The 25,569-nt window shown below is 38.7% G+C and overlaps 2 protein-coding genes across 3 annotated transcripts in view; both read left to right on the plus strand.

The window, feature by feature from the left end:
* capza1 (capping actin protein of muscle Z-line subunit alpha 1) overlaps nt 1-3,205 on the plus strand; it is a gene marked incomplete at its 5' end in the record, with an annotated part of 29,238 nt that extends 26,033 nt beyond the window's left edge. Inside the window, 2 exon segments of the mRNA NM_001017324.3 lie at nt 1,497-1,559; nt 2,586-3,205. Coding sequence (NP_001017324.1) covers nt 1,497-1,559; nt 2,586-2,726 — 204 coding nt within the window. The 3' untranslated portion in view covers nt 2,727-3,205.
* Nucleotides 3,206-11,549: 8,344 nt separating this feature from the next.
* The window catches only part of mov10 (Mov10 RISC complex RNA helicase), a 34,507-nt gene continuing 20,487 nt past the window's right edge, over nt 11,550-25,569 (plus strand). The window contains exons 1-9 of one of the 2 annotated variants that reach the window (XM_002932117.5): nt 11,550-11,671; nt 12,963-13,059; nt 13,765-13,901; nt 13,973-14,211; nt 14,613-14,856; nt 17,499-17,639; nt 18,891-19,053; nt 20,813-20,967; nt 22,016-22,189. In XM_002932117.5, coding sequence (XP_002932163.1) covers nt 11,610-11,671; nt 12,963-13,059; nt 13,765-13,901; nt 13,973-14,211; nt 14,613-14,856; nt 17,499-17,639; nt 18,891-19,053; nt 20,813-20,967; nt 22,016-22,189 — 1,412 coding nt within the window. In that variant the 5' untranslated portion in view covers nt 11,550-11,609. Of the gene's footprint in view, nt 11,672-12,590; nt 12,678-12,962; nt 13,060-13,764; nt 13,902-13,972; nt 14,212-14,612; nt 14,857-17,498; nt 17,640-18,890; nt 19,054-20,812; nt 20,968-22,015; nt 22,190-25,569 lie in introns of those variants that run through there. The other variant, XM_031896810.1, reaches the window with a different exon arrangement.

Raw genomic sequence — 25,569 nt, forward strand, 5'->3', positions numbered from 1 at the left:
GGGGCAGCCATTTAAATTGAAAAAAGGAGAAAAGGCACAGGTTACTAAGCAGATAACAGATAAGTAGCATAGATTCCCATTGTATTCTACACACTTTATCTGGTATCTTCTTATGTAACCTGTGCCTTTTCTCCTTTTTTCAATTTAAATGGCTGCCCCCATGGCTACACAACAGCTATTTCTATTAACTACAGTAGTCTTTCTAAAGCAAACACACAACTTTTACCAGTGCAGGGCAACAGTACATTATATTTTAATTATTTTAAAACATTTTTATTTTTTAGTGTTACTGTTCCTTTAAGATACACAGAAGCATGGGGAAATAGCTTGTTGTGCTATGGCACATACCTTTTCTGCATGCGATACCATTTCTAAATGAGATAAGAAAAACATTACGGACATTTTAATTATCTGACCTGTGTATAATGTACCATATTTAAAAAAAAAATTACCTTTTTAATATGATCTTATTCATGACTGAGCATGTTAGTCGCCTGCGATATTTCTCTGCTATTGTGGGCGGCTAACCTCTCTGAAATTCCTTTCCACTGGCAACAATAGGAGTTGCTGGTGGAAAGGCCTTCGCATTGCTTTGGCTTTCCAAATTCGTGCAAAGTTTCCTCCTGCAGGCAACTGCAGTGATGTGAAGGCCTTTCCCCCAGCGACTCCTATAGATGCTGATGAAAAGTCATTTCAGAGTGGTTAGTCGTCTGTGATAGCAGAAATCTATGATGGGTGACTAACTCACTCCGTGGGGCATCAGCCTAACTATTTATACAGGACATTTCTTCTCTGCTTATCTGTATGTATACAGATAGGCGGAAGTTGTTTTGCACTCTAGTGGACACAGACACAGGTTTTTGTTGTCCCAGAGAAGGCTGAATACAAAGAAACAAGAATTAAAGCCTTGTTACAATCAATCTGCCAAAGTTGCAATAGTATATACCAAAGTTAAGAAAACTGCAAGTAAAGGCAAAAAGCACAACAAACTGCTGCCTAGTTGTATTTACACTAAATAGCACTTAATTCTGCTTTTGGCATTTTCTTGCAGTTTTCTTCCTGCGGCTGAAGAATGCTTTCTTTTAGTGCTTTAAGTGCATAACGCACTCAAATGTGACCAGATTGTGCAAACTACTGGGGAATACCGATTTGTTTGGCACCCACCAGTGACTAATGCACATGTAGCCGATATTTTGCCAAAAATGCAAAGTCTTGCATTTTTTTTTTTTTTTAGCAGATATCTGCTACATGTGCCTGCACCTAAGCCTATTCAGTACTTCCCAGCGCAGGCACAAGTAGAAGTTTTTTCAAGCAAAGGGGCATACTCTCTGCAAGAATTTTTTGGATTGCTGAGAATAAGCAACTTGTGGCCTTAACCTAAAGCACAGACCTTCAACCCTGCACAGGTGCTTTTACTTTTATCACTATAGTTTCAATATTTTCTCTACTAGGTGATGTTACCATGTGCTTATGTGCTTTTCCTCTTTCTCTTTTAGGGTGAAGCTCAAACTGCCAAGGAATTTGTAAAAATTATAGAGCAAGCAGAGAATGAATACCAGGTAAGGTGGTTTAGTTTAATATTAAGGCATGCAAGGAACAGGTTGGCAGCTGCTTTGTTAGCTATTCTCACTGCCTCGCACTTTGTACACATATCATACAGACTCATTGGCCAGTGGCTAAAATGGACAAATGCTATGCAATTTGGGGGTATCATTGATCCATTTATTAAGGACAGCTAGTCCAAATCAGCAATTATAAGCAAAAGTCGGAGGGAGCTCTGCCCCAACCAACCACCAAATAGAGGATATTATCATAAAATATTTGGTTTTGACACAGTTGCTGCAGTCTAGTAGGAATGTGAGATTCTCCGTCAAAACCTGAATGTTCCCTGAATGTCAATCTTTTAATATATAGTTTTGTAATGTGTTTGCTTAGTAGTGAAGGGTGAGTACAGGAATAAGCCATGTGCTAAGCCACTCAGCACTGACAATATGAAAAGTATTCTGGGTATTGTACTTGCTATATGCCCAATATGGTATTTCGTTGCTTTTTGTATTACTAGTTTACTAATATCCAAGTAGTAAATTGGCAGCAGTTGATGAACTGCATTACTCAAGATCGATGAAAGCTTTTGTTCAACAACTGCATGAAAGCCACAGCTTGGCTGACGTATTATAGTGAATGCATAGCGCAGGGTGATAACTACCCCTAGACTGGCTAGTTCTTAGCAACTTTTCAGTTGGCCTTCATTTTTTTTATTTTGTTTTTGAATTATTTACTTTCTTCTACTGACTTTAAGCTTTTTTAAAAGGGGGTCTCTTGCCCTAGCAGCCAAAAAACTATTGCTCTTTGAGGCTACAATTTTATTATTGTTACTTTTTATTAAGGTTGTTACTTTGTACTACTTAACTTTGTATTTAGACCCACTTCTATTCATATTCCCTGTTCTCATTCGAACCACTGCGCTAATAAATTTAAAAACCACAAATGAAAAATGAAAACATAGTAAAAGTTCATTTAAAAGTTAACCAGCCCTTTCTGTAAGTGTTTCTCTGCTATAATAGCTCTTTGATTTCTTGCTGCAGACTGCCATAAGCGAGAACTATCAGACCATGTCAGACACAACTTTCAAAGCCTTACGCCGGCAGCTACCAGTGACCCGCACCAAGATCGACTGGAATAAAATACTCAGCTACAAGATTGGCAAAGAGATGCAGAACGCTTGAGAAGCTTTAAAGGAGCAAGGGCAACGTTTAGTGTGCAAAGCAAACTGAGAACTGTTTGGTCTTACAAATATACTGTGTATACCCTTATGTGCAGGAGTGGCTCGTAACAAATGTTTTTGTCGGCCCCCAACACAAATGAGGTTTTTTTCAAAGGAGACAAAATATAGTGGTTTGTAAAATGTGATATTTTGCAATCAAAGTCATTGTATTTTCTAACTTGAAGTGCCGCAGAACAATCTGAGTTTTTATATTATTTACCCTGAAATCTACAAATGGAGTCCCTACATTTATTGATCTGGCATATGTCAAATGTGCCAGAGGAACACGTGAATTCTTGTAGTTAGAATATGTACCAGCTTTTAGGTGCCAGTTTAACCTTCGTTAACAAAAAGAACTGAGACCCCTCCCTTCCCTTCTGCTAAGTGGCACATATAAAGTTTATGTTGGAACTATTGGAATAAATCGGTTCCGCCTTTAAATGGAGATTTTCTTTTGTACATTACTGAAGGTGCCTATATGAGCTGAGTATGCTTTCCCATTATTTCAGATGTTGTAACTCATTTGGTGACACCCTTTATTTTTATGAACTTAACACACAGGGATACATTTAATACTGTACTTCAGTATGTTTAGAAGAACATCTTTTTAGAAAACTGCTGGCTTTTTATGCTTTTTTCACATAAATATTCAGTGGTGGGATTTCCAGGTTTTGGATGAAATTGTAGAATCCTTCACCTTCATCTACATTTTGAATCCATATTTTATTTTTGCACCTGATTTTAAGGAAACTTGTTCATTGTGAAATACACAGCAGGTGTAATTAGAGTTAAAGGGGATATAGTGTTGCCCATTAAATGTTTTTCAAACTTCTTTGTTGTTGCACTTTTGCAGCTGATTAAATTCCTTCAAACTATATATAGTCCATTTTTTACTACGGTACCACATTTTTTTTGTTTGGGGGGGTTTTTTTTTTGCTGTAGACAAAAGTGATGTCTGAAATGCAGTTTAAAGAAAAAAGCTGCAAAACCTGGAATTTAATCAACTGGAAGAGATGTACCATGCCTGTTTTCAGTGTACATAGGGGAAATACCCCAATTAATGCTAAGAATCTGTTACTTCAGTACCCAACATTGGGGAACCTGTGTTTTGGTAACCCAACAGACAAAACTTGAATTCTGTCTCCTTACCTTTAAATGTTTTTTTTCTCTTTGGCTTTTGTTTTCTTGGGCTAGTGCCACACAGGGCTGATTCTCAGCCTGCGGAAAAACACTGGGACCAGCCTTCTACCTTGTCTGCACCCGGAAGCATTGTCTCTGCCTGGGTGCAGGCAGACGTGGTGGATATCGGCAAACAGATTGCACAGAGTTCACATTTCACAGCCCATATCTGCTGCTTGTGCCTGCACTCAGGGTGGAGACAATGCTTCAGGGTGCAGGCAAGGTAGAAGGCTGGTGCCGGTGTAGGAGCTGATTCTTGGTACTAGCCTTACTTTGAGGTGAACATCATTTTATGACGCTATAGATTTTTTTATTCTAGAGAGTGAGAAATGATCGTTTGGGGGTAATGGCTTGTGTATGTAAAAAAAAAAAAATGCAGAAATGCAAATGTCTTATAGCGCTTTAACGGGTTTGTGGCACCTACAGTTTGTACCACAGGTATATGATCATTGGGGAAAATGTGTATAAATCCTAAATAAAAATATTTGCACCAAAGTGAAAAGATTTATCTTACAAAAATTTCCATAAAAATTCTCTCGTTTTGTTAATCTGCCACCAGTACATAGTAACGTAGTGCGTTATGTTGAAAAAAGACACACGTCCATCACGTTCAACCTTTTATGAAACCTGCTTAACTGCTAGGAGAGGCTACAGAAGGGTCTTCTTCTGGATCAACTATTTTGCCCTAGAGGGGAAAAAAAATCCTTCTTGACTTCAAGATGGCAATCGGACCAGTCCCTGAATCAACTTGTACTAAGAGCTATCTCCCATAACACTGTATTCCCTCACTTGCTAAAAAGCCATCCAAACCTTCTTGAAGCTATAAAATGTATCAGCCTGTACCGATTCATAAGCTTCCATAAAAGCCTAAGGGTTAAACTACACCCACAAAATCTTGTCATGCAACAACTTGAGATTGTGTGGGATTCTACAAAATGCATCTACATCCGACAGTCAACGTAATTCAGCTTCCTTTTTTTTCTATTGTATTCTCTTGCTTTGGCTGCCTCCAATGTGGTTATGTAATAAAAGATTCTAAGTTTGCCCAGGAGCAGCAACCCATAGCAACTAATCAGTAGGTAGCATTTACTGGTCACATGTTTAAAAGTAAACATTTTATTGGTTGCTATGGGTTACTGCTCCTGGGCAAACGTAGCATCTTTTATTACATAACCCCATTGGAGGCAGCCAAAGCAAGGTAAATCCAATAGAACAAATGAAGCTTTTTATTACTAGAAATAAGCCCAGTTTCAAGGGAGGGTGCCGAATAGATAGTACAAAGGAGCAGCGTAGTTCTGCATGGATACAGAATTGGGTAAACCAGTTTTAAGACCATAGTAACAAGAAGAAAAGAAGAGAATAGACAGGATTAGGACAAAGGGCAGCTCACAGAGACCAGGCCCTAGGGCCAAATACCAAAAATTTGCTATAGATGAGATACAACTGACAAGTGAGTGGTGTAAGAGCAGGGTAGAAATTAGGAGCAAGGACAAAAAACAACACTATTTTGGGCATACAGACCAACTATATAAACAGGATAGTAAAGAACTAAAAAAAAAAAATAGGTCAAGGTACAAAAACACCTTGTAGGCACTGAATAGGTTTATATAGTCAGCAATTTGCCTAATCGACATGTTCAGCTATAAATCACGTCATAAGCAAAGACACAAGCAAGGTGAAAACTGCCTGCTGTGACTGCTTACCTAAGATTTAAATGGTATCAGTACTGAGATTAACTGGCTCCCTGCATTGGTCACACCTCAGATTGAGGCTGTAAACCCCTGCACTGTTTACAACTTTTAGTCCCTGCATTGCTCACACCTCAGGCTCAGACTGTAAGCACCCACATTGTTCACCTGTTCACACCTCAGACAAACTAGGAGCAATGCCAGCATTGTGTCACTGTATGTACTACCTGCCCTATGCTGCCTGTGTGTATGTCACACACAGCAGCATAGGGCAGGCATAGTATGACACAAACAGGCAGGGTAAGGCAGTACTCTGCCTGCCCTATGCTGCCTATGTGCCATACTCCACCTGCCCTATGCTACATGTGTGTGCCATACTCAGCCTACCCTATATTGCCTGTGTGTGACATACTCTGCCTGCCCTATGCTGCCTGTGTGTGCCATACTCTGCCTGCCCTATGCTGCCTGTGTGTGCCATACTCCACCAGCCCTATGTTGCCAGTGTGTGCCATACTCCGCCTGCCCTATGTTTCCTGTGTGTGCCATACTCTCCCTGGCAGGGGTTTGTTCTGGGAGTTTGCATTTGGAAATAGTCATTATATGCTGGGGGCTGCTGTGATATCCACAGGGGAGGAGGAGGCATATGAATTTAAGGTTATGTCTTAATATGACATAATATAATCCTTTCACATATGCTTTCACGTTTTACAGGTGGACCTAGGCTCCGCTGTGTGTGCCTGCACTGAGGGGGATACAGGGCAGGCACATGGGCAGCATAAAAAAGTAGATCTGCTTCTCTCAGCCTGATGGAAAAACGTAGGGCTGGGAGAAGTGGATCTAAACGTGCGACCTTTCCCTGATGACTAAAAGTGAAACCGTGTCCTGAAATATGGAAATAATGTAACCCAAGCCAAATTACCGAACCCAACGGTGCCAATATATTGGGAAAGAATCAACTGACTGGAAAGAATTACTGACTTAGCAGATAACACTCCTATGTACATGAAATTACTGTATAAACACGCCCACTGAAACCAAGTCAGTAGAGATACACAGACCACATATTTAGCTGGTTTTGCCAAGTCACAGCCTGCTAACTCAGCAATTAACATGAATATTCTCTTTTATTAAGAAGCTTCTTTTTTGTAAATATGTACAATCACACTTTTCATCACAGTAGGCATCTAGTGCATGTCAACAATATTAGCAGTGAGAAATCTTTAATTTTCTAATACTAGCCTATCACTGCTCCTGCTCCAGTTTAACAATAGTAAGTAACAATAGCCAAAGGTCTGCCTTTACAGGGTTTCTGCAAACTGCCAGATATTTATAAAGCCATTTGGCACAACTACACACGTAGTGGCACTCCTGTTTTTGCAAGGTAAAAAAAAACATTGCACCTTGTAAAAAGGAGTTTCACGGCATGGCTTGTATAACTGGATTACTACACCTCCAGCAAGGTCATAGACTGGTTCTTTTGAGGACACAATAAACATTCCAACAGATAATAGAAACAGTACTTGCACCTGTAACCACCACTGATGCCTTCTTTTGAATGAAGAACGTGCGTAGGAATTCAGTATTGGTGGCAAATCTCAAACTCATGTAGGAAGGGCAGGAAATAAGTACAGAATTCAGGGTTCAGCTGGATCCTAAAATTGTGGATTCAGTGCATCTCTAGAAAATAGTGAATACAAATGTTCATGGCTGACACTTTGGCTGCTGCTAAACTGGCATAGTGCCTGCATTATATGTGTGGTAAGCCATAACAAGTAAGTTGACCACCTAGAAAACCATATACAGTATATTTGGAAAGTGCATATCCTTAATATGGGCAATTATGTCTTTCTATTCTGTCTACTTTCTACTCTAGTCAATGTGTTTCTTTTCTCTTATTTGTCACATCAACTAACATATCAGTAAGTTAGCAAGCTGGCTGACTGAGCAGCCACTAAGAAACATGAGAGGAGGAGAAGGGAATAGCAGTAAAAAAAATAGCTATTAAAAAGAAAATATTTGTGGTATACTATTTAAAAACATTAGGGGTCATTTATGAACCCTGAGGGGCAAGTTTAAGAGCGCTAAGGGGTGCAAGAGTGTGCCCTTTGCGATCACTTACAGAGCCTGGGGTTGCTGCTCCCTACACTGAGCGCTGGATCAAAAATAAGTGCAGAGATTATTTTCATGTGGCGCGCTGTCTGCCCCTCACTAATACATTGCACTAACTAGTGCAATCAGTGCTGCTTTTGTGAACAGACCACAGAGGCTATTTGTACAATAAATCATGGAGTGAGTGCAAACTGCAAAAAAGTCCAATTGCAGCATTTTTGCACTTGTAAATGAGACCTCATATGTTTTGTGCAAGTAAACTTCCCCTTTAATACATTAACCTTTACCATTTTGCTCTACCTGAAACAACAATTGCTGTAGCCTGTTTTAAATGTCAGCCATATATAAATGAAGAATAATAAAAGTCATCAGTGGAACAGTATATTGCACAGTTTCATTTAGCTTTTTATCACTGTTTTACAACTAGAAATATACTACATTCAGAAATACTGTGCTCCACGTTACTCTTGTAAAACAGTGTGTTTTTATAGGTAGGATAAACATGGCTAGTTTCATTTCTCCTGATTCGTTTAGAGCAGGAATAATTAGGCAATAAAATCTGTGCCAGAAAAAAAAAGTGTACAATATACTCTGCTGCTGATCTATAAGATCGAACAGCCAGTTATATTTCTAAATAAAACATTACATCAGTCAGTTAAATTATATCAGTTAAATACTGTTCTGTAATTCTCTCTGCTTTGTTTTGTAATAACTCATAAATTACCAGTAACTTATGCTTGTTTTTGGGAGGAAAAAAATTGTCAACAATAAAGGGCAGATTTATTACATTTTCTTGGAAAACCTCTCAACAAAGGGAAGCTTTAAGCTTAATTCACAAACCAAGTTGTTTTAATAACACTAGTTAAACTAGTAAATTGAATAATTTTATACCAAATACCAATGTCTTGTATTGTAGAGGTATTGTATAGGATCTGTTATCCAGAGTGCTTGGGACCTGAGGTTTTCTGGATAAGGGATATTTCTGTAATTTGGATCACCATTCCACAGGCCTGCCAAAAATCAGTTAAACGTTAAATAAATGCAATAGGATTGTTTTGTCTCCAATATGGAGTTAAAATCAAATGCAAAAGTTTATTATAACCAACAACATAAAAGCAAAGTTAAAGCAGCAGACATGAACTCTAGTGACAACTATCAATTACTGTGATGACACAGCAACTTTGTAATATTCTTGTTTCATTTCTTCTTTATGGGTGGATCCTTTTGAACTTTTTCATTTTTCTTCTATAATGACTCACTTAGTATATGTATTCAGCCCTACATGTATAAAAGGAGACTCATTTCAGAGGACAGATAGCCATCCTTTCCACCTTTCCATGCAAAAGAGAGCCTAGGCTCCAGAAGGAAATGCCTAAATACAGAATAAGTGAACTAAAGGCAGCTGGGGCTAAATTTTTGCAATATTTGATTGAAACAGAAAAGCAACATATTCAAGACAAAGAAGAACTGAAATCCATCTATAAAGAATACCTTCTCAGGTAGGATATTCTCAGTGCATTCAGCAATATTCAGCAATTTTTGTGACAATACATATACAGGTATGGGATCCCTTATCCGAAAACCCGATATCCAGAAAGCTCTGAATTACGGAAAGCCTGTCTCCCATAGACTCCATTTTAATCAAATAATTCAGATTTTAAAAATTGATTTCCTTTTTCTCTGTAAAAATAAAACAGTGCTTTGTATTTGATCCAAACTAAGATATAATTAATCCTTACTGGATATAAAATAATCTTATTGAGTTTAGTTAATGTTTAAATTGATTTTTTAATAGACTTAAGGTATGAAGATCCAAATTAAAGACCCCTTATCCGGAATACCCTTGGTCCCGAGCATTCTGGATAATGGGTCCTATACCTGTATATGTATTTGATACCAGTACATATTGTCACAATGCTGTAGCGACAATCCTAAAGCATTCTGTATATGAGTACAGTACAATCCCAGCCCTTACTATATCTGTGGGCACAATACAATGCCATTGATCCCAAACCTCACAATACAGTGCCAATGATCCCAACTTTTACTATACCTGTGGGCTCAATACAATACCAATCATCACTGAAACATGTGTATAATACAGTTGCATTGATCTCAGCTAGTAATGAGCTAATTTTTTCGCCATTGGCAGATTTTTCCACAAAACGGTCGCAAAATTTTGCTGCAGAAAAATTTGGCGTGCGACAAGAAATTGTCGTGGCACAAAAAAAGACCATTTTTTTTACGTGCGCAACTATTTTTTTGATGACGTTTTGCGAATCTTTGAATTTTTTCCCTCATCACTAATCAGATAATTCTCTACTTGCTTTATTTATTAAAGCTTTTTTCCCTTTTTATTCATTTTTGTTCAATTACACAGACAGCAATTTTGGCAGATAAAATAAAAAAATCATATGCTAAAATATATAGTCCAGCTGAGAAGCCGCATAGAGAGAACTGGCTTTTATTATTATTAGATAATTATTATATATACAAAGATGGCACCTGTTATCCAGAATGCTCGGGACCTGGGATTTTCCTGTAATTTGGATCTCCATAACTTAAGTCTGCTAAAAATCATTTAAATATTGAATAAACCCAATAGAATTGTTTTGACTTCAATAAGGATTAATTATATATTAGTTGGGATCAAGTACAAGGTACTGTTTTATTATTACAGGGAAAAAGGAAATCAGTTTTAAAATTAAAAATTGTTTGCTTATAATGGAGTCTATGGGAGATGGCCTTTCCGTAATTTGGAACTTTCTGGATAACGGGTTTCTGGATAGGGGATCCCATACTTGTACATTGAATATACAGATTTACATACAAAAGCAACTAATAATTGATACAAAAGGTAAGGCTGATGCCACACCAGGCGTAGGGCTGATTTTTTCGGCAAGCGGAAAAACGCTTGCCGAAAATTCAGCCCTACGCCTGCTACTTGTGCCTGCACCCGAATGAATGGGATACGCTCGGGTGCAGGCACATGTAGCCGATATACGCACGAAAACGCGAGACTTTGCATTCTCTCGCGTTTTCGTGCGTATATCGGCTACATGTGCCTGCACCCGAGCGTATTCCATTCATTCGGGTGCAGGGACAAGTAGCAGGCGTAGGGCTGAATTTTCGGCAAGCGTTTTTCCGCTTGCCGAAAAAATCAGCCCTACGCCTGGTGTGGCATCAGCCTAAAGAAGGCCCTGCCTAAACAAGCTTATTCTAAAAGCCGTGTTACTTTTTCTTTAAAATAAAACCTGTTTTGGAAAGTGACTTTTTTACTGCACTTTTTAACAATCCTCTTTAATATAAATGCATTTAAAATGCAAAGTATAGTGTGGTGCTATGCTAGACTCTCTGCAGCCCTGGGCGTGGAGAACCTTTACTTATAAATCTTCATAACGACCTGATTTGCATAGCTTTTCTTGGACATTCTTACACAACAAAGAGATTGTTAAGTAAATTGTTAAGAAACATTTCACAGATTTCATATTTACAATAAACTGAACAGATAACTTCCTTAAATGTACATACTAATGAATAGATCTGCATGGGATATATTTTAATCAGCCCTACCCTGCAAAGTGTTTTTTTTTTTTTTTTTTATGTAGTACAATATTATATTCCCTAAGCATACCTATAGTAGCTACAGTGCAATGTATATTCAGTGGCTTTGCCTACTGAATATGTATTTTATTCACAAAAATTTGTCTGAATAAAATTCTGCTTTAAACATTAATTCAATAAAATCACCAGACTTAATGAGTTAAACCCCAAAGCATCTTGGGAGCCAGTTTGGAAAAAGTTAAAGGAGTCTAGTTTACCAACCTGCATTACGCTCATTTGATCAGTTGGCTCTGGAACAGGTTACAATGTATTATTCTGCAAGGAAAGACTGCTCATGGAATGGAATTCCCAAGTTCTACAACACCAGGTTCATGTGTTCTTTTTTAGAAAAAATGGCAATATTTTGAATAATTGAGTATAAGTTGGTAATATTAGATTTTCATTATATGATAATGTTTAGCTAAACAAGCTGGAGAAAACAATTGGCATACCAGGGCAAACGAATACACACCTAGGAGTAATAAATAGTGTTTGTATTTAGCAGGGGATTTCTAAATTACAGATTACCAGGTAATATAAAAATTTTTTTTTTTTTTTTTTTTTTTTTTAAACGCTAAGCTTCTTCTCAATTACAAAGATGGGTTTAACTTTAATATTTCTTATTAACTGAACTCTATCCATAACTGCTTACAGTTCCTATTAAATAGCAAATGACTTGTGGAGAACGCTGCAGGCCACTAGCAGCTGTACCTTATTTGCTTCAGAGATGCTTAATGAATGAAGAAATGTTAGAAGGGACACCATGTGGGTCTAACCAGATTTCTGCCCCACAGTGCTTTCTTATTAGTGTCCCTGGTGTAAATGTAAACAGTTAAGGCACTGAATGCAGAGAGTTATGTTTAAAGGTTATGCAAAGCCAAAGCCTATATTCTCACGCTGTATTTTTTGTTTTGATATTTTTTCTGTAGTAAAATTATAAAAAATGATGAAACTGTATTGTTGCACATGCAGCACTCCAGCAGTTGTACTTAAATATCTGCTTCACTAGACAGCAAAAGGTTATTAAGTGGTAAGGGGAACTGATTAAATACTGGGCACCCCTAGTGATTGTAATAGCTTAACTGATACCCCGGTGCAGATTGGGCAATTTATTGGCTAGTGAGAAACCTCTCCTGCAGAGGATTCCTGGTAATTGCTAAAAATGCAGGAGAATTTCAGGTTTTCCTCAGTATTGCATCAGCGCTCGTAAGCTGTCCACACGTTGCATTCGTGTTGGCTGCTGCAGAACAGAAGCAGCATTCATGTAAGGTTGCTTATTGGCACATGTAGAAGCAACACACAAAAGAGACCTGGAAGATAACATATCAAAACAGGTGTTTATTTTATGGCTCCTCTGCAACTTTATTTAGAAAAGTAAAAACAACTGGTATTTTGGCTCAATTATAGTGAAGCATGTATAGATGTGAGTTTATAGTTTATAAATACATGCAATTTACTGCTTGTGGTGGGCAACCTCAGCTAGCACTTGTGGTTAGCGCTTACTGCTGCCGATTTTAGTAGGTCCTTACTCAGATACAGGTACAAAGTATTAGTGTCATTAGCTTAAGTTAATTTTAATAATTTTAATAATTTTGTATACCTTTTACCCCTTCTACCAGGCATGATGACCAAAAAGTACCTTTTTCCCAAGTAATCTTTGGACTTCGAGCAGCAGGAAAAGCTAAAATGACTCAAGATAGGATCCAACTTAAAAAGGTTTACAACTATTCCATCCTATGTATTATTGTAAATAGTAACCTTGCTTTAAAGATACGATGGTATGATTTGGGAACGAACCTTGTTTTTTGGGTTTTTTTCAGAGCAATATAAAAAGCGAATGGAAAAGGGTACTCTAAATCGTACAGCATGTGTAGGGATAGGATTTTGGCCACTCAGAACAGAATTGTTTTGAGACTATCCAGAACCATAGAAAGACATGGCAACAAAACACTATGCTTCGTTGCCCCTTGTGCATAGTTGCTTTGCTGTTTTGCCTGAGGTATTTTTAATAATCTGCACTGATGAAAAATGTCAACTACAGAATATTACATTTATTTTCAGACATAAGTGCCACTCTATACATTCATAGGAAATCCCCTAGAGATTTTTGCTGTTTCTGGGAAATGTGAGATTAACTAGACAATGCGCTTTCATTAAAACCTTTTACACCCCCATTCTGCTGCTCTGATTCTGAATTATTTAGTTTTCTTACAGCCATACAGCTGAATATGAAGTAATTTCTTACCTACCTTGCAGCATTTTCCATAGGCCCCATTAACTTGTGGAGGTCAATGTATTATTTTTGTTCAATATAGCTTTATCAGTATTGGTGAACAAGGAAAACTCAACCTATTTGTCAACCTAAGGGACCCTTAGGGTACTACATAAGTACAACAAATAAAATATGTTTCTTTGTTACAGTTTTTAAGTAAAACAGTGTCACTTCCTGATCAGTACTTAGCCATAAGGAAGGACCAAGCACAGCATGCCAAAGCATCAGCAGATGGGAGTTCTACCGGAACTCAAGCACAGAGATTTACAGAGTGGATGAAACGTCGGTAAGTTATAAAGGGAGTCCAGAAAATGTTACTTCTTGGTTGCACTGAAATAACGGCTAATATGTTTACAGAACTGAATTCATCAGTGACAAAAATGGAATTTCCATTTCATCTGAGTACGACCTAAGTGATGGCAGGATACGTTTCCATTTGCCACTGGAGGAAGAGAAGATATTCCCCATAATTATTCAAAATAAATCAAGTGAATCAGTGATCTTTACACAGTACAAAGTGTTGCGTAAAATGCGTATCTTCTCATTTGAAGACGAATACAAGGTGTCCCTGAGTAAACCCATAAAGCTGGCTCCAGGTGAGAAATAAGTCCACTGTTATGATGCTGCAGGATGCCTTCATTTAAATATATAAATCCTTTTAAAGTGCATAGTGATTGAAGGGGGAGGAAAACTTCTGAGGCATTTTATTGCCAATAGATTAGTCACAAGTGCAAGCTAGAAGGAGGATGAAGGGAGGGGGGGAGAGAGGTGGAAGTTGTGCGGGCTCTTGCCGTTCCTGAGAGAAGGAAATCTGACGCAGAAGCTCATGTGCACACAACAGATGGACATAAATGTGGTGTTTGTTTTCACAGTAGGGCTCAGAGCATCATTCCAGTGTTTATGGCCTTTCTGTTAGAAAAACGTAAAAAGTAAGTTTTATTTCCTTTTCCTTTAAACACCTCATGAAATCTCTAACTAAAGTTATTTATATTTGCAGGCGATGAATATGAAATTAAAGTTTACAGCTGCACAGCTCACTATGGGTATTTTCCCATTACACTTGTGTTTGAGTTTAGAAGAGACAGTAACAGTCCAAGCTTTCATATTGGAAGGTTTTTGTCCGCTGTTTCCAACAGTAAATTAGCTGAGCGGCTGGGTCCAACATCGAAGTATATCCCATTTCAAAGAAATTTCCGCAAACCAATCAAAAGGATTGAAGATGATGGTTTTCCTCCAGAAAGGTAAGAATTTGATACATTGCATCACACCACCTTCTTTTATTATACGCTTCCGCACTTGATGAAATGCTGCGAATGAATAATTTGGTGTAATCCCTTCTTTAAGGCATTCTGTACACAACACAATGGCCAATCGCTGTGATCCACAAATTCCTGCAGCACGAAAACTAGATGCAAATGATTTTGATTCCCATGAAAAGCAGGTTTACTGGCTGTAATTTAACTGCTGTTTTGTTAAATGTCATATGTAAAATGAAGTATAAAGCCAAAGTAAGATCTGATTCAGCAAGCTGCCTGCAAATCCACTTACATTTACCAGTATGATATGACTGTGTGAATGCATGAATATTTATGCTGACCAAACGTGGGAAGATTAGACTGTTCACTTTGTCAAACAGTTCTATCTGTGACCACATTGGTCCAAAAATGCAAAGATCCAGTAGTTAGCTCAGATTATCATAAGAGTCCAGGAAGAGTATGCAACTCATACATTGACAGTTGTGATAATTCACTTGTGAATTTCCTATCTGTCTGATAACATAATTGCTCTGTTTGAGCCCATACACAGACTAATGACCTATGTGGCTGAGAATTTTCAATTCTACAAGTTTCAAGTCTCTAATCTTGGGAAGGTCGCCCAGACATTTTTTGGTTTATGGTTCTTTTGTAGCGTAACATTTGGAAAGAGCTTCCTTAAAGAGATAAGGACACCAGAAATTAACTTATTTTACATTTATCATAACATCATCTTTGCATGGTTTTTATAATTTTGCCCTTAAAATATTTGCCTGGTGCTGTTATATTGCCTATCTGATCCCCTATATTCCTTTGGGAGGGGGCTGCTATATTCGTGCAGTAGGTGTCTGTTTGCATTAGAAGCTATAACTGACAGGTTGAGAAGGAACATCAGGTTTAGGAAGAGCCACCCTATAAGCCAAAGACCTATCAACATGACCTATAGTAAACTTCTTATGTACATTCAATGTAATTTTTAGTGTAACTGTCACTTTAATGTATAAAAAGTTAAAATAATTTTCTGCTAGTTTATCTGCTATAGCAACAAGAATCTCTGGTACAGAAAACAACTGTTCAACACAAATATCACCAGAAACTGTATTCATGAGGCCCTCCCACTGCTTCTATTAACAATGAATTGTTTTTTCTACAATTAGAAAGGATGCAGTAATTCTGTGTTAAAAACTAGAGCATGTGTCTTCTGGCTTGACGGCCTATAAGGATCAATATTGGATCTTGTAGCCATGGTACTGCATGGCAGGGCTCCAATATTACCAAAGCATTTATAAAGAACTAGATGAAACCTTTTTGGTCAGGGAATTGCAAGTTATTAAGCCTTTAGGACCAGCAACCGTCATCAGCAGTTTCAGTTTCAGCAGTTACCCGATGTATACAGTCTATTGTTATCCCAATGAAGCTGTGTACCCCAAACTGTGAGACTCATAATTACAGTTTGGAAAATTCTAGTAGCGATATGAAATTTCTCTCTTGTTTCTGGAACAAAAATGCCTATATAAATGCCTTCTGGTTATCCCAGTGACAGAGCATAGGTGTGCAGTGTGAGAGGCCTGTAGGAAGACTAAAGACCCCTACAATAAAGGACGCTGGCTTGGGATGTCAATGCAGCCTAACTCAATATGGAGTTCTTTTCACTTCTGTACCTCTGCATTGTTGCACAATCACTCTGCTAACACACATTATTAAAGGGGAACCAAAGCTTAACAAGGAAGTAGGCTAGAAATGCTGCACATGTTTGATTTGTGTACCAGCCCAATGCAACCACAGCCTTTTAGCAGTAAAGATCTGTGTCTCTGAAAAGGCCCCCAGTTCCTCCCCATCTTCTTTTCTCCTGATTCACTGAGGAAGTGGCATATGGCCACGAAACGCGTTAAGTTATGCTCTCAGCTATGATCTTAAAGATTTCAATAAAGAAGATTTTTAATTGAGAAACAACCTGGTGCTCCGCTCCTACTTCTATTTTTGTTGAATGATTTTGCCTGGATCGGGGTTGTAAGGTGGCGTGATAGCACGGTTGTAATATACACTGGTCGCTATCCTGGTGAGTGCTCCCCTGTATTTTTTCTTACACTCCTGATTCACTGCACATACTTGGTGCTGCTGACAGTTACCTGCGCTTCAGGACCAACTCTCAATATACTGCATATGTAGAATATAAAAGGCACTATACTGGCCCAGAGCATACTGACACTCCAAAAGCAAAATCCAAGATGGTGACCCCCATTGCACAACTTGTCTGAATCATTACTTTTATAGAGATTGTGAAACTTTAATCTGGTGCCTTTAATCTGGTTCAATATATAACTTCATGTCTACCCATATGATTTTAGGGTTTAGTTCTTTAAGTGCTTATTTTTTCTTTCAGCAGATACTTGGCCACAATGGGCAGTTTGTGTGTTTTATCTTTCCTGTGTCACTCGTGGAACCTCTTTATGTTTGATGTAGGACGAATATACTTGCATGTCTGCCACAAAGTGCTATGCCAATTACCTAAAATGTATTCTTTACATCACTTAGTAAAAAGGGCACTATTCAATATCATGACCATAACTTTAGGAAGTTGTTAAATGACATTTCCACTGTATTACTGAAACTAATTATTATTTTTCCAGTTCATTGAACTATGAATTAGAAAGGGAGATTCCACTAGGTGACTTCACTCCTCCTCACAATCTAAGAAGTGACATCATAAATGGCCTATTTGCTAATTCTGGAAGCACCACAAGTTCCTCATCCGTTGGCAATGATCACAGGTCAGTTAAATTTATTTCTTATGGACAGACTTGTACATTAGAATACCTAGTCAGAGCTTAAAGTCCTTTTTGGCTTGACCCACTCATTCAAAATGATCATTCATTTAAGCATTTTGATTTGCTTCTCTCTAATACCTTTTTAAATTAATGGTGTTTGAAATGATAGTTAATTGGAAAATAATTTACATTTTGGGGGGGAAATAAAGAGTAATACTAGAATATATTTTGATAGTAAGGGTTATTAGCTGGAAGCAGAATTTATGCTATAATTGCATCAAATGGCTCTCTAATTTACCATTTAGTTGTCGCATGTAATGTATTAAGGTGCGACATTTACCAAGGTATATTAAGCCATAACAAACAATCACATAACCAGTAAATGCTACTTACTAATGTTGACCTGTAGCTATGCACCCTTTATTACATAAGTTTCTTTATATTGTCGGCAACATTGCCTGCATTGTTCTTATACATTAATGCCTTGATAAACACAAAGATAAAATATATACAAATTTTAGGTAATAAATGATACTATAGTTGCAAAATCTTTGAATTTTTTTTTTTTAAATCCAAGAACAATATTTTCTACAGTCTGTTAAACAAAAATTTTACTTTGCACCAACTATTCCCGTAAATGACCAATTATTTTCCAGAAGCCCAATTTAGTTTTAGTAGCCTTATGAAATGATCAGAACATTTAATCACCTTATAAATCTATGTTTTAGATTAATTAAATATTTTTATAAATACCATATGGACTAAGTATTTAAGAGTCATTTAGTAGCGGCTACTAGAATCTAAGATTTCGATTTTTAATTTGCTTTCCATAAGCATGAGAGAAGATGGAGGACAAGTCGACACAGAATATAATTTTTTGCCTAATAAAAGAAGAAAAAATTCTAAGCAACTTGCAATATACATTCCTTACAAATTTGCAATGGTTATTTGTTTATATAATTGCAATTAAAAGCATTTTGTCTATTCTCTGCCCTGGTGACTCAATGTAACACAAGGCAGCAGACTGACAGACCTGTATTGCTGGAGGAGACTGACCTTTGCAACATTGTTTAAAAAGTAACAACAAGGTGTTCAGCAAATGCTGCTTTCAATAGCAATTACATTTAACAAATAACTTATAAAGCACTAAAATGTTTAATGAATTGATATTGGAAAGTGGCTTAGAATCATGGTTTTTTATTATTAAGCAAAAACTTACTCTGTTCTGCTTCCACACTTTCTCTTATCCCTTAGGGACCTCTTGGCCAGTTCTTTGGCCTTCAGCAACTACAGCAAGAAATTTCATTTGCTGATGCACTTGGAGGAGATACAGATGGAACTTGACATCCGACGGTATGATCGGACAGACCAGCTAATGGAACACGATCCTAGGGATAAGCGGCTTTTGATTCTGAATGTAAGTTTTTTTACTATATAAATGCAAGTAGATTGTTGCTTACTTTACATATTTTATTTGGTGTTATAGTGGTGATGTCCACACACAACATAAAATCCTGATTACATTGTGTAAGTGTACGACTCTTGGCAAATCACACCACCTGCTTGCTCCAGGGAAAGAGGTTTAGGGCATGTGGTAAGACTGAAACCTACATCTACTAGTCCAGTGTCTGATTCCAGAACAGTCTTGAAGGAGTGAACACATCAATCAATAGAACATGTGTACTTACATACTCAATTCAATGTCCGTCCCTACTGTTTCATATTCTTACCCTAAAATGGATATGGACAATGTGACACACAAAGCTGTAGGCTACACAGTTTCACATATTCAGGGATACGCTCACATACTCATTTTTTGTTTATATAATTGCTATTAAAAGCATTGTTTGTCTGTCCTTTTCTATTCTCATTTTTATATAATATATGTGTGTGTGTGTATATATGTATGTATGTATGTGTGTATATGTATGTATGTATGTATAATATATATATATATATATATATATATCTATCCAAAAAAGACCAGCAACACCGAGTTATGTTCCAAAAACAATCAATTGTGTATTAAAAACGCATGAACAGCCAACGTTACGTTTCGGTCCCCATCGGGACCTTTCTCAAGGCAACCATATACAACCATATATATATATATATATATATATATATATATATATATATATATATATATATATATATATTAGTGTACATACGTATACATGCATAGGTGTTCTATTTAAAAAAACTAATTCCCAATGTTTAACTTTTTAGGCACTAAGCCTAATGATGTTAAATAGACCATGAAATCCAGTGTTTTACTATCCTTTAGTTAGGCCAAGCAGCCCCCTTGATTCCAATTGATTATTTTATTTTGGTCACTGAAAGGTCTAAATCCTAAGCATCTATTGCTGGTCCAGAACTACAATGTGCCACCACCTTTCCTTCTCTGGTATAATGAAAACTGCTGCCATGGATGACCTACCTGGGCATTTGTGGGCTTTAATAGGAATGCAAACATATTGCAATGTGGTGCCCATTACAAGCATTGGAATGTGCATGGAAAAAGTATAGCATAACAACTTCCATTGTATCAGGGCAGGGAAGACAGGATATGTTACAGTTCCAGAACAGCAGCAGATGGTTAGTGACGGAGATCAAGAAAGGCTGCCCTCCATAATTAAACAGTAGTAAACTATTGTTGTTTTTTGGTTTTTTTTTAGTATGATACCTGTATATTGCTGAAAATTGCTAATAGACCCATTATCAGGCAAACCCAAGGTCCCATGTATACTGGTACCTGATCCAGAAAAGTGCTTGCTGAAAATTCTGCCCTACGCCTCCTACATGTGCCTGCACCCGAATGAATGAGAATGCAGGCACATGTAGGAGGCGTAGGGCGGAATTTTTTCAGCAAGTGCTTTTCCGCTTGCCGAAAATATCCGCCCTACACCTCGTCTGGCATTAGCCTTACTGTGCAGTCTCAGTAGAACACTTTGATACTGCTATTTACATTACGGTATATTTTGCTTAAAGTGGCATTCTCTAGCATAAAAAAGAATGCTTCTGTGATGTTCTATGGGTGCCATACTTTGGCATAAAAAGGGCAGGAAACCTTCTTCCCTCTGAGATAAATGGCTTTTAGGTATCTTTTTGATTTTGCTCCTTGCTTTGCAGCATAAAATAAGCACATTGATATGCTGAATCAGTTGTTCTTTCAGGTCCCTGGTGTTGCTGAAAACAGGCCCTCGGTGCTAAGGGGGGACCACCTGTTTGTTACTTTGTCTGATGAACGCGGAAAGCCTGGAATCATCAGCTACAAAGGCTACGTGCACGGTGTCGAACTGGAGAGGGTGAAGCTTGGATTTTCTCAAAAGTAAGTCATTTAGCTATGAATTTTAGGGTGAAGACACACAGAGATACTAGTAGCAGCTACTTGTTGTGGCTACTAAAACAGGCAATGCTGATCATTTACGGATAACTGTGTCTGTGTGTTTTAGCAGAGGCTATTCTCAGTATTGTCTATGGCAGGGTATTTTCTGGAGTTTAGTAAGCCCAAGGGCAGTGGTAGCCAGGGAGATTAGTCGCCCACAAATCTCCATTGCCACGGGCTACTAATCTCCCTGCAATGCCATCCCGCCAGCAAGAATGTATGCTACGGTCGGGAGACCGTCGGGAGATTAGTTGCCACGGCAATGAAGATTTGTCGCGGGGCAACTTATTTCCCATCTGCCACTGCCCTAAGAAATAATTGCTATTATTCTAGCTTTGCAGCACCTTAAAGTGAATAAACAAGGTTAAGTACTCCACTCGTGATTAGTAAAAATTGCTCCCCTGCTTTAAATGCTTGTCTGTTGTTTCATGTGCTGTTTTAGTTTTTACTTTAAATAGATGTATTTCCTCAACTTTCTGTCTACAAAACATCATTTTAGTTCTTCTCAGCAGTCACAAAAGAAACCTCTTTTAGGGGCAGGTCTATGGATCTCTCTACTTGAATATTACTACTACAACCATAGGGCTCTTTGTTAAATAAGCTCTCACTAGCTCTATAAAAGTACAGGAAACTGCCAACTCATTTACCAGAATTCCCCCAATAAATGCAGTATATAAATCGGTGGCTGCCTCACAGCAGTGGAATCTTGAATTAGATTCTGACCGTGATGCCATTTCCAAGGGGGCTGCATGGTTTTGCTATGGCTGCATGGTTTTCTGTCAAGTCCTGCAGGTCCCCCACACATCAAAAACATTTAAGCAAGTTAACTAACATTAGAGATTGTGACTTTAGACTGTAAATTATTCCACTGGGGCAGGTACTGATGTGAATAATGAAGGTTTTTAAAATTCTGAGTAAATGTTATATAAATTAGTCTTAAAATAAATATCTGGTATACTGTATAGTAACTGCAATGATGATTTTCCCACAGCCTCTTGAGAAGATTTCTTAATGGCTTGTATTTTGATGTGACTTTTACTTTTAATCGCCTTCCACTGAAAATCCAGCACCGAGCAGTAAATGTGGCTAAAGACAAAAACCTGGATCAGATTCTCTTTCCAGAAGCTTCTCATGGCAAATGTATTACTGACTCTCAGCGACTGATGTAAGTGCTTTTAATATTAAGAACTGATCTGTTGCAAATGTACTGTAGTCTAAAGCTGGCCATACACGCAAACCCCATTTCGTACGATATTCGGTGTGTATGGCAAGTCGGCGAGTCAACAGATATAGCTGGAGGCTGCTGATATCGGTCGACTCGCCGATCGGCCAGGTTAAAAGAACAGTAACACCAAAAAATGAAAGTGTATAAAAGTAACTAAGATATAATGTGCTGCTGCCCTGCACTGGTAAAAGTTGTGTGTTTACTTCAGAAAGTCTACTATAATTTATATAAATAAGCTGCTATGTAGCCATGGAGGCAGCCATTCAAAGGAGAAAAGGCACATAGCAGCAGATAACAGATAAACACTATTGTATTCTACAGAACTTATCTGTTATCTGCTATGTAACCTGTGCCTTTTCTCCTTTTTTCCAGCTTGAATGGCTGCCCCCGTGGCTACACAGCAGCTTATTATATAAATTATAGTAGCGTTACTGTAGCAAACACACCAGTTTTACCAGTGCAGGGCAACAGTGCATTATATTTTTATTACTTTAAAGCTCTTTCATTTTTTAGTGTTACTGTTCCTTTAAAAGATTTTGATCGGGCGCCATAGAAGGCGCCTGAGCGAAATCTGCCGTCAGGGCTGAATCGGCAGAAGGAGGTAGAAATCCTATTGTTTCTACCTCCTTATCTGTCGTTTCAGCCCTGAAGGTTAGTGGCGGATTTAACGATCTTTCGTGCGACCAATGGTTGCATGAAAGATCGCAAATCGCCACGTGTGTGGCCACCTTTAAGCAAAAAGCTATGCTGAAGGGGAAGTTGGCCTTCATAGAACTATTTTTAAATAAAACTCCACAAATGACTTTTACATTTCTTTCTGTTTTATTTATTCTACCAATTTTCTTTTAGTTGTTTCATACTATTTCTATTTAATGGTGATTTAGGCAATATAATGAAACTGTTAAAATTTGCTGAATCCGTTGCATTATCTCCAACACTTGCTGTGCTACATGTAAAAAAACAAAACCCTGTGCTGTGTAAAATATAATTTGCCAAAAAAGGATGTAAATATCTGCGTAGCATAAATCGCCGTCTGAATTGACAGATTTTATTTTACGTAAGTTCCTGTGGAAGAAAGAACGCATAAAAAAATGTACTTCATTTTTTTTTTTTTTATGCGTTGAAGCCTAGCAATGTGCGGCAACTTTTGTTGTCCTTTTTAACACACAATAAATTTGCTGTTAAATTGTTGCCTGTTGTACTCTAAGACTAAAATGAATTTGGTCAGTATGATACAGAGGAAGTAAGCACAGAGGGGACCAATTGCCTCACTGAAGAGAATTGCTGAATGAAATAGAAATAGAAACTACATAACATACTGCATAGTAAATAGTAAGATTGACATTTGTAGTAGTAGTAAGTCCTTAAAACAAGTCAAAATGAGGCTCAGTAGTGTGTGTGTGGCCTCCACGTGCCTGTATGACCTCCCTACAATGCCGGGGCATGCACCCACACAAATAGCTCAGGTAGTGCAGCTCATCCAGGATGGCACATCAATGTGAGCGGTGGCAAGGAGGTTTGCTGTGTCAGTCAGCGTAGTGTCCAGTACATCAGGAGACGTGGAGAAGGCTGTAGGAGGGCAGCAACAGGACCGCTACCTCTGCCTTTGTGCAAGGAGGAACAGGAGCACTGCCAGAGCCCTGCAAAATGACCTCAAATGTGCATATGTCTGCTCAAATGGTCAGAAACAAGACTCCATGAGGGTGGTATGAGGGCCTGAGGTCAGTGTTCGCCAGAGGTAGCCTGACTGCCATTAGGTATCGATATGAGATCCTCAGACCCCTTGTGAGACCATATGCTGGTGCTGTTGGCCCTAGGTTCCTCCTAATGCAAGACAATGCTAGACCTCATGTGGCTGGAGTGTGTAAGCAGTTCCTGTAAGACGAAGGCATTGATACTACGGACTGGCCCGCCCGTTCCCCAGACCTGAATCCAGTTTGAGCACATCTGGGATATCATGTCTCGCTCCATCCATCAACAATTTTTGTGTGATTTTGTTGTCCGCACATTCAACTATGTATAAAGAATAAGTAATGTATGTATTTAATAAAGAATATTTCATTGATTCAGATCTAGTTATAAGAATTTAATATATATAAATATATAAAAATATAAGAATTTTTGTGTTCTCTTAAATTTTTTTTTGAGCAAGTGTATGTTTGTAGTAGTGGTGGTAATAGTGGTAAAAAGGTGGTGCAGTAAGTAATTGGGACCGTTATCCGCGGCACCCATTTCCGTGGCACCAGTTTTTGTTTCCGTGGCACCCATTTCCGGTTTCCATGGCACCCAATTCCGTGGCACCCATTTTCGATTTCCGTGGTACCGAATTCCGTGGCACCCATTTTCGGTTTCCGTGGCACCCATTTTCGGTTTCCGTGGCACCCATTTTCGGTTTCCGTGGCACCCATTTCCGTGGCACCCATTTTCGATTTCCGTGGTACCCATTTCCGTGGTACCCATTTCCGGTTTCCGTGGCACCCATTTCCGTGGCACCCATTTTCGATTTCCGTGGTACCCATTTCCGGTTTCCGTGGCACCCATTTCCGTGGCACCCATTTCCGGTTTCCGTGGCATCTAATTCTGTGGCACCCAATTTCGGTTTCCGTGGCACCCAATTCCGTGGCACCCATTTTCGGTTTCCGTGGCACCCATTTCCGTGGCACCCATTTTCGGTTTCCGTGGCACCCATTTTCGATTTCCGTGGCACCCAATTCCGTGGCACCCATTTTCGGTTTCCGTGGCACCCAATTCCGTGGCACCCATATTCGGTTTCCGTGGCACCCATTTCCGTGGCACCCATTTTCGGTTTCCGTGGCACCCATTTCCGGTTTCCGTGGCACCCATTTCCGGTTTCCGTGGCACCCATTTCCGTGGCAACCATTTTCGATTTCCGTGGTACCCATTTCCGTGGTACCCATTTCCGGTTTCCGTGGCACCCTTTTCCGGTTTCCGTGGCACCGAATTCCGTGGCACCCAATTTCGGTTTCCGTGGCACCCAATTTCGATTTCCGTGGCACTCCATGTCCGTGGCACCCATTTCCGATTTCTGTGGTACCCATTTCCGTGGCACCTATTTTCCGGTTTCCGTGGCACCCATTTTCGGTTTCCGTGGCACCCGTTTTCGATATCCGTGGCACCCGTTTTCGATTTCCGTGGCACCCGGTTTCGTGGCACCCATTTCCGATTTCTGTGGCACCCATTTTCGGTTTTCGTGACACCCGTTTTCGGTTTTCGCGGCACCATTTTCGATTTTCGCGGCACCCATTTCCGTGGCACCGTTTCCGATTTCCGTGGCACCCGTTTCCGGTTTCCGTGGCACC

This window comes from Xenopus tropicalis, chromosome 2 (assembly GCF_000004195.4).
Source record: "Xenopus tropicalis strain Nigerian chromosome 2, UCB_Xtro_10.0, whole genome shotgun sequence".
NCBI classification, from domain to species: domain Eukaryota; kingdom Metazoa; phylum Chordata; class Amphibia; order Anura; family Pipidae; genus Xenopus; species Xenopus tropicalis.